The sequence below is a fragment of the Nyctereutes procyonoides genome, unplaced genomic scaffold (assembly GCF_905146905.1).
Source record: "Nyctereutes procyonoides isolate TBG_1078 unplaced genomic scaffold, NYPRO_anot_genome, whole genome shotgun sequence".
NCBI classification, from domain to species: Eukaryota; Metazoa; Chordata; class Mammalia; order Carnivora; family Canidae; genus Nyctereutes; species Nyctereutes procyonoides.
Window position 1 is genome coordinate 35,942,625 of NW_026575024.1, and position 9,909 is coordinate 35,952,533.

The 9,909-nt window shown below is 37.2% G+C and overlaps 1 protein-coding gene across 1 annotated transcript; it reads right to left on the reverse strand.

Moving 5' to 3' along the window:
* Positions 1 to 2,243: 2,243 nt before the first annotated feature.
* On the reverse strand, positions 2,244 to 9,800 carry MKKS (MKKS centrosomal shuttling protein). The gene is made up of 4 exons (XM_055301545.1): positions 8,816 to 9,800; positions 6,031 to 6,206; positions 4,772 to 4,882; positions 2,244 to 3,001 (listed from the first exon to the last, which is right to left on the reverse strand). Exons 1-4 carry the CDS (start codon positions 9,798 to 9,800, stop codon positions 2,561 to 2,563), a joined length of 1,713 nt encoding a protein of 570 aa, XP_055157520.1. The 3' UTR covers positions 2,244 to 2,560.
* Positions 9,801 to 9,909: the final 109 nt, after the last annotated feature.

The following is a 9,909-nucleotide window of genomic DNA, read 5'->3' on the forward strand; positions in this document are numbered from 1 at the left end:
TGATGCTTGCTTGCTTTCTCTTTTTCTTTCTTTCTTTCCTTTCTTTTTTTTTCATTCTTTCTTTTTTTTTTCTTTCTTTTCTTTTTTTATTCTTTTTTTTTTAAGATTTTATTTATTTGGGAGAGAGAATCTGAAGCAGACTAAGCACAGAGCTGGAGGTGGTGCTCAATCCCACAACCGTGAGATCATGACCTGAGCTGAAACCAAAAGTCGGTCACTTAATTGACTGAGCCACCTAGGCACCCCTCCATGTGACATGCTTTAAGTGAATGTAAAAACCCCACTGTGAACATGAATGATAAAGAACACTGGCTTTATGTTTGGAGGGATGGTGGAAATGCAGAGGAATGGCATCAAGAATGCTTTTTGTCCATTGTGTGACCAAGTTTTCAGTATGTAATTCTAAATAAGCATTTGTTCCTGCCTTTATTATGTCTATTGTTGCATAACAAATTACACCCAAAACTTGGGATTTATTATGTCAGAGATTTTGTGGGTCAGGAATCAATCTGGGAGTAATTTAGCTGGGTTCTCTGCTTCAGGGCCTCTTGTGTGGCTGCAATGGCACGGGCTCTCCACTAGGGAGGATATGCTTCTAAAATCACTCTTGTGTTTGTTGGTAGGATTCAGCTCCTTGTGGGCTGGAAGCCTTTCTTAGTCTCTTGCTATGTGGGCCTCTCCATAAGTGGTTCCCAACCTGGCAGGTGGCCTCCATCAAGGTGAACGAGTGAAATCGAGAGAAACCCATCTTTTTATAATGTGACATCCTATCACTTCTGCTGTATACTCATTAAAAGTTTGTCATTATGTCCCATGAACATTCTAAGGATGCACTACCAAGAAGTGAGATCAGGGAGCCAGCTTAGAGGTTGCCCATCACATGCAAAATTGCAAAATACTTTCACACACTCCCCAGATTCCCAAAAGTCTCACTGCATTACAATATCAGCTTGAAGTCCAGAGTCTTATCACTGAAATCAGGTCAGGGTGGGCAAGGCTCCTCTGGATATGCTTTGGAACTCCTCTTCATCTGTAGACCCAAAGCTAATAGGACAAGTCATGTGCCTTTCGCTCCCAACGTATAATAATAAAGCAGACATAGGAGAACTGCAATAAGACATTCCTGTTCACAAAGGGAAATGGAGACTCAGAGGAGTTCCTACATTAAGCCCACATGCAAGGAAAGGAGATTGTGCAAGGGTGTTAAGACCAGGAGTGCGAGGGGTCACTGGGGGCCATCTTAAAGGCCACCTACCATACTACCCTTCTAATTGACCCTAACAGTAAAGAAGTAAAATTTAAGAGTATTTTATGAAGCATGGGGTATAGCTGAGTTTTCAATATATATTGCATTGCTGTGAGTTTGTATTGCAATTTTTTCTTTGGCTCAGGGTAAAAATTCTTTTGTATTTTTAAAAAAGATTTTATTTATTTATTCATGAGACACAGAGAGAGAGGCAGAGACACAGGCAGAGGGAGAAGCAGGCTCCATGCAGGGAGCCCAGTGTGGGACCCGATCCCAAGTCTCCAGGATCACGCCCTGGGCTGAAAGCAGGCTCTAAACCGCTGAGCCACCCGGCTGCCCAAAATTCTTTTGTAGTACAAGAATAATTTTGGAGGAAATTGTGTAAAAATTCTGTCTCCTTCTAGCATGGCCATAGATCTGATCACTGACTCTTACATTGTTTAATTTTCCAAAATTTTTCAAAATGTTTTCCTAAGGTTTAATATAACATCTGCTATAGCTCCATACTTATTCTTCAAGTTGCATCCTGTATTTCTTCTTCAATTTATCAATACATTGGTTACATTTGCATAAAACGCAAATTATATTCCTTGGTGAAACATCAAGTGTCTCTACTTTGAATATGAGAGTTGTTCTGGTTTCTTCTTTACACTACTGAGTGAACTAGAGAAATAACTTTTCCACTTCTTTTCTCCATACTGCTTAGTTACTATATAAGTAATTTTTTTCCTAATCACACATTTCCTCAAAATAACCCAAAGAACTGTGATAAAACTGGAAATTATAGGTAGGTAAGGCTCGACGACAGTTACTTAACCACTGAATGATAGTGCCTCAGGTAAAGAACACTAAAATTTTACTAAATGTGCAGTTTGAGTACTTCTCTTGATTGAACAATATGTATTGGGAGCTTTGTGATACTTTGGAATCTAAGTTTATATTTTAAACATGTGTAATTACTACTAAAAAGTATAATAAGTATATCCAAACTAGAGCATAGATTAGGAAGTTTTTTTTTATTTCTGTACTCTTGAATGATGGAAAAATAACAAAAATTTAGAACATACAGAGGCATCTGTGGAAGCCCTAAGATAACTGTACTATCTTTAATAACAATGCTTCATGTTTTTAATATGCTATGGTATTTCTATTTAAGAATCATACTTTTCCCCCTTATCTAAGTATCTCTATAATTTTATGAATAATCTATCCAAATATGCATAGCAGGCCTTTGGGAGAGAAAAAAATTACATTCAACATTTTTCTTAACTGACACCTGACTAGGTTTTTAAAAAATATAAACATGCTATCCTATCAATTTTTATCTTCAATGACATATGAAAGGTCCAAAATCAAATTGGCAGTCTCCACAGCCACCTGCAGGCCACTAAGCTTAGCAGTAAAACAGTCCAAGGTCAGGTTGTCGGCTGAGCCCGTAGCTTCATGTGGAAGGTAGGTTTGTGGTACAAAGGGATGCCGAGTACTTTTTAAGAAAGACCAGTGGAGTTCCTCCTGGCTATTATAGAGTCCACAGCCACATCTTGAGAGCAAATCTGGCCAGTTAACAATAGAGGGAGCCTCTGCGTGAGCAGACCAAAAGTGTCCATACTTCATGTCGGTAAGAACTTCACCTCCATCGTGTTCTAAAGAGCCAGCGACAGATTCTAAGGCACAGCAGAATGCTTCGGTGCTTAGTTGAAGTTCTGTTTGAGTACATCCATCATCTTTGAGAATGCTTTCTGGCTCATTACAAGTCTAAAGAGTAATAAAGCCATTGAAAACACACACACAACAGTATTATAAAAATGGTTCTTAAAAATAAGATACTTGATCAGACCCTTATAAAGTTACTACTTATGCTCAATTTCCTTAGGGGTTCAGCACAATGTTAATGGGCAAACATGGGTCCTCTGGCCAGGCTATTATCCCTTAATTGGGTAGGTTATAGTATAAATATATGCTAGTCATGTTATCAGAATGAATGAATCAGAATAAACCGCATCATCAGCTTTCTCTGAATGACTGCCCAGTCATGCCTCCTCAATATATGAACAAGGCATAATGCATATATTAGGAGGAGGTTCCTGAAGGCTAATATCCAAATGAAGTACTTAGCTGGCAAAGTGTTTGAGATTTGTTTAAAATGAGAACACACATAATTATTGAGACAAAAGCCATTTAGGGACATGTGCAATTTTCACATCAATGTTTTAAAAATAATCTCTTTAAATTAATTGAAAGGTAATAAAATGCTAAACTTTTTTTGTTCCACCATTCTAAAAAAGTTTATCCTAGCAATTTCATGATAGAAGTAATATATTAGCAAGCTAATAACTGAATGATATTTAAAACCCATATCTAAATTATTTCAAAGCAGCAATTGCTTTTTTTTTTTTTTTTTCTGCCCAGGAGGTATGAACCAGATGAGACCATCTTTACTGTGTATTCCCAATTTTTCCCATATTTTCAGTGCTGTGTTGTTTCTTCAAAATCCTACTCAAAAAACTTTCCTCTTCCAAAAAACTTTTTCTAGTTTACTTAATTCAATTTGCAGGCTATATTATTGTATATTCAGCATCAATACATGGGCACTAATTTTGTTTTTCATAATGTATATTCTAGTAACCTTTCATGAATGGACTTTATCATCAAATAGATTTTAAATCATTTTGGGAATCAGGGTGAGGCATATCCGTAAAAAGCATGTATTCTCTCTCTAATCCTAGTCAGCCACTGGAAGCTATGCAGTCTCTCTGGCTTTCTTTTTTTATTTTTAAAGTTCAATGCAGGGCTTGAACTCACAACCCTGAGACTTGAGCTGAGTTCGAGTCAGAAGCTCAACTTTGACTGAGCTACCAGCCACCCCCTGCAGTCTCTTGATAACATTCCTGACTAACCAAAGAATCAGCTGCAAATATCTGGAAAACACATACCTTTCTGTATCCATTTTCAAATAAAGTAGGTCAGTATTTATGAAATAATCAGAACTATCCTGCACTAAGTTTATCTATTATCAGGACACAGAGTTTCTTAAAATGAATAAAAAACATTCTATTTGATAGAATTTATATCATAAATAGATGCAAATTTAAAAATTATAATAGAATCTAGTGCTTGGAATGCTTTATTAAATGAAACTAAGTCTTTTCTTGATAGTCCAGAAGGTATTGAAGTATTTTGTAGAATCTTAATACTTTCATTATGACTATCAATTATTATCGTACTGTGGCAGTTGAAATCTGTATATAATTTACATTACCAGAATGCTCATTTCAACACGCAGTATTTCACAATACTCAAAGATTGTGATCATTTGGTGAAAGGCTGGATTGATAATAATCATTGTGATAAAGATACTACCTTATATTTGCAAGTATTATTTTCCTCAAGTGTTTTCAAATACAAAATCTGAATTATACTACTGAGAAAGTAAGCATTAAAGGCTGCAGGGTATTGTGATTTGGTTTATTATCTATAAAACAAATGTTGCTGAGAATTTAGATAATCTGAGACTACCTAACCTACCTTGTGTCTGATATATGCTGCCAAATGAGTTTCAGTACAGCCGCCTCCCAACAAAACACATGGTTCCTTGATGGTTAATTGCAAAACATGCAGTGCAGTTTGACATGTGAGCTAAAAAAGAGACAAATTATCAGAATCAGACATTGGCATCAGACACACAAAGAAATATAATCATGTTTTCAAGGGAACTTATGTAGTAGACTCAGAGCTGAATTTTAGTTGCAAAAGAAAATACTTGTGTTGCCAAGGTTGTAATGTAATTAATACATTTTGTAATAATAAAGATTAGAAATTAAAGAAAAATACTTTAGCCAGATGTTTGTCTCCATGGACAAGATTAATATCATCTTTCATATATACTTCATTCTTCAAACTGAGATTCACAAATGGATGGCCTCAAAATAACTGGGTCAGCAAGGTTTGCTAGTATTTCTACTAAAAAAAATATTTCAGTCTACATAAGTTAGCTGTATACATGCTATAGAATTCCATTCAAGTTGCTGTGGAAGTAATAATATCTACAACCCGGTAGTAATAAAAACCCAGAGACCTTTCATATTTACCAAAGATATATTCTTGAGTATACATGAATCCTTAAGATTGTGACCAATACCACAGGTTATCACTTCTTCTTCTTTTTTTTTTTTTAAAAGATTTTATTTATTCATGAGAGACACAGCGAGAGAAAGAGAAAGAGAGAGAGGCACAGACACAGGCAGAGGGAAAGCAGTCTCCGTGCAGGGAGCCCGGCGTGGGACTCGATGCCGGGACTCCAGGATCACACCCTGGGCCAAAGGCAGGCACCAAACCGCTGAGCCACCCAGGGATCCCCCAGTTATCACTTCTAAGTTGTGTTTGTTATTGCTGGTAGAAGACAACAAATTCTATTAAGAGGTGGATGATGGGTATGGCTGGGGAACTAATTTTCTCAGTGAATTATTCATACACATTAGCATAAAAAAGTACAGAGTTCAAGTTAATTACTAAGAAAAGTTCACATGTTAAAGATCTTTACATTGTTTGTAAATACTAGAAATAGTAACTGGTAGCACTTGCTACCAGTCTACTGTAATATCACAGGTAAGTAAATCAGCTTACTTATGACTTTAATTCCATCATTTTTGCTGTTTTTGCTTTCTGTATCACCTGGGAAAGTTACAAAAAAACAAAATACATAGCTCACCTATATGGAAAAAACTATTGTCTATTAAATCCCTGCCTCAGCCCCTAGATAATGGAATGCAGAGTCTGTGACCTACCTTCAGCTCATCCCAGGCAGTATCATTTCTGTTGCAGAGAAGCAAGCTGCAGATAGTTGCTTCATAAGGAATAAGATGAAGAAAATGTTTGAAGCCAAATTTTTCAGGGCACAAATCTTTCACACTTCCATAACTACTAGGAGAGATTGAGCCTATGGAACCAATAGGCTGTGTTCCTATTTTTTAAAGTTTAGAAAACACAAAATATATGAGTAAAGATGGAACTTATAATCATTTAAAATTGATTCTTAGCCAATATTAAAAGTCCACAAGCATATACTTTATTTTTTTAAGCATATACTTTAAAACGTGAAATATAAATAACAAGATGCTTCTAATACCTATAAAACAAATAGTATTCTATTAAAATGATATACAAATAAAGCAGAGGTTCTTTTGGTTTACATACTTCATTGAACATCTGTTAGGAGCTATTTTGTATTCTCTAGAAAAAGGCACACAGAAATGTGAGTATATTTTCTGGGAGCTTAAAAAATTTGCAGGAGCCCAGAAAATCACTGAACAACTAGACTTCTTTGAATAGATTTTTCTCTTCTGAAGCCTCAAAGAATAAGGAATACTTGGATGATCTAAAATTTAAGGATTAAAAAAAAAAACCTACAAGATTTATTATTTCATTTGGTGGGTGCAACAGAAAATCTTTGTATTGAGAGGATTTGGCTCTGCTGCTTATGACCCACTGGAGACGAAGCAAGTCACTCATGTCACTTAATTTTTCTGAATGGGTCCCCCTACAGGAGTAAAATGGGGATGGTATTATCTCCTTCACAAATAAAACAAATCAAAGGTTCAATCTTCTGTATGCCCATGACAAGCTTCAAACACACCAGGGGCCCATGCACAATAACCCTACTTAATCTGTACCAATAAAGAGGAATTTTGTCTGAAAGGGGGAGGATGGAGGTAACATTAACTTAGATAAACTAGGGAAGGTGGAAAACATAGTTTACCTGAGCCATTGGCTCAGGTGTAGTTGTTTTCCCCCTTCATCTCCAAAGGTCTTTGCTCCCAAGAACCAGGATTAAAGCTGTGGCTATTTACACTATGTTCTAATTATATATGGTATAAATAAGAATTGTTGGCTGGTATGGTAACCCAGTGCCCCCTTAAACTATTTTTTTTTTTTTTTTCTAAGACAGGTAGAGACACAGGCAGAGAGAGAAGCAGGCTCCATGTAGGGAACCTGATGTAGGACTTGGTCCCGGGACTCCAGGATCACGCCCTGGGCCGAAGGCAGACGCTCAACCACTGAGCCACCCAGGTGTCCCTAAACTATTATTTCTATGGCAAAATGTTTCACATTTTAATATTTTTGAAGTATATATTTTTAAAAAGATTTTATTTATTTGAGAGTGAGAGAGAATGAGAGTGCATGAGCAGGGAGGAGGCAGGGAGGGAGAGGGAGAAGCTGACTCCTTGCTGAGCAGAGAGCCTAATGAGAGACTTAATCCCAGGACTCTGGGATCATGCCCTGAGCCAAATGCAGACACTAAACCAACTGAACCACCAAGGCACTGTTTTTTTTTGTTTTTGTTGTTGTTGTTAGAGAGAGTGAATCTTTAAAATTCTCACAACCCTGAGATCATGACCTGAGCCAGAATCAAGAGTAGGACACTTAATCCACTGAGCCACCCGGCTCAAATTTAAAAACTAAATAATCTGTAATACCCAATATTTACAACCAGAAAAGTCATGAAAAACCAGTAAATATTTAAAACTTTGGGTCTAATCCAGAACATCAACAATGAGTTCCACAGAACCATTTCCATTATTTAATAATTTCCACTTTGACAATCGTGGACAGCCTTATAAAGATAGGGCAATAACACAGAGATATTAGGTATTCAATACTGACATACATACTACCACCTTTTAATGACTTGTTAATAACTAAAAACTAAAAATAGTCAACTTTAACAATGGCTTGTCTGATAAGTGTTGCAATTGATCAGAATGGAATGACTGATATCAATGCAATTAAAGGGATATTGAAAGTGGCTCAAATCATGGAACTCTACACTGTCAGGTTTCTTTGGCTGTAATTAATAGGTGAATATCAACCTTATGTCTGATTTTAACTTACAAAATACAGTGAATTTCTTGCCTGTTACAATTCTGTATCTTATCACGTGGGTTAGTTGAACAAACGTTTTAGAACACCTACTGTGGACCAGGCCTGTTGTCCGTACTAAAAATAAAAGACAATCCTGATTCTCAAGGAGCTCAGCTGGAAATATCTGGGATATTTAAAGCTAGTGTGCGCACACATCCACCCACCTACCCACCCCTAATTAGGAATTTAGGCAGAAGTACAGTAGTGAAGAGGTAGAAAAGTAGAGAAAAGGAGATATTTTAGCTACAAAATTACCTTCTGAATATAATGTAAGAGGTTTGTAATATTCAAGTAGAAGAATTTTGTGTAAAGTATTAAAGACCTTAGGATTGTGAAGCTGTTAAACTTCTCCATACTCCTAAGGTATTTGGGGGAGTTAATGGTTTTAGATTTTTAACAGATTCTGTAGCCTTTTTGGGATTGGAAAATACCTAGAAATTGCCATTATCACTCAATTTTTAGAAAATGAACATTACAGGATGTTTCTGAGAAACCACCTTTTCTGGCAGAAACGATACACATGCTGTTGAGGTTGGCAGCTTCTAAAACTTTTCAAGATGTTAACAGTGACACACATCAAGAATGTCTCCGCTCAAAAAAAAAGGGGTCATTTATTAACTGTAAGGAGCAAAAGCTGAAGGTGCTTTTTACCTGTCACTTTACTCAGGGGTTCCATCAGAGCTACTCCAACTCGGTCTATGGCAATGACACGATGCATACTGAGAAACTGTTTCAAAGACGGGTGTATGACTTTCTGACACACAACAAGATCTACGTGATCATTGACAAGCTGCCTCCCTAAGCTGAGCAACTGCTCCAGGACTGCATTTTCAAGAGAAACCCCATAAGTGACCACCACAGTTCCTTCTCCAGTATCAGAGAGATCTCCTGATAAAGAAGCACAAAAGAGTGCCACCTTGAAGGCTTCGGATTTTTTGATAGGTAAGATCTTCATCAACTGAATTTCTGACATTTCGATAAGAATTCCGGGTAATACAGTAGAATCTAAAACCCTCTGACCTTTTAAAGGCACAATTATACTGTTTCCTAAAATGAGGCGGTCTTTGGTGTTTTCTGGAATTGTAAGCAAAAAGGCTCTCAGAATCAAAGCACTGAGATGGTCTCTTTCCTCTCTGGTGAGCATACAGGCAGGTTTACTTGTAACGATACTGCGCACCAAACAAAGGAGGGTCTGAGGACTACTAAAGTCAACTAGAATTCGACAACCACAGGACTCGGACTTGAGGTAACTGGTGCAGAGGCTCAAGAAATGCTGATTTAATTTAGTAACAGTGGTGGGTGTCAAGCCTGTTCTCTGAACATTTTCAATCAGATTGCAGCAAAGGATGGCCGTGAATAAGCCACAGTCCCTGAAGCATGACACATGATTCTGCATGGATGTTGTCAGGATCTTTAAGATGGGATGGGTGACGGGAAGGTTAGAGAGTAGGGCTGACGACTGTGAGGTTGTACACACACAGCCTCCGAAGCCACTATGCACTTGCTTCAGCCTACCCGAAGGGCCATAGCTTGATGTCAGGATTCCTTTCAAGACACAAAGCGTGGCCCTGACTCTCTCACTTGTCAGTGGCTCACTTTTACACAACGACGGCTTTTTAGCTTCTAAACGAGACATCTTACTTCAGGTGGTAATTGGTGAAGATGGCTTTTATTTTGTTAACCATGTTTTTTCTATTTACTGCATTGTCAGGGGTCTTGACATTTAGAAAAAAAAAATTAATCTT

What these genes read in the sequence shown, in the direction of transcription:
- MKKS (XM_055301545.1), bottom strand. Translation starts at nt 9,800, where the DNA reads ATGTCTCGTTTAGAAGCTAAAAAGCCGTCGTTGTGTAAAAGTGAGCCA. An exon ending in CTGCCTGGGATGAGCTGAAG is followed by an intron (nt 4,883 to 6,030) that starts GTAGGTCACAGA and finishes TCTCTTTTTTAG; the next exon opens with CTCACATGTCAAACTGCACT. An exon ending in CAGCATATATCAGACACAAG is followed by an intron (nt 3,002 to 4,771) that starts GTAGGTTAGGTA and finishes ATTACTCTTTAG; the next exon opens with ACTTGTAATGAGCCAGAAAG.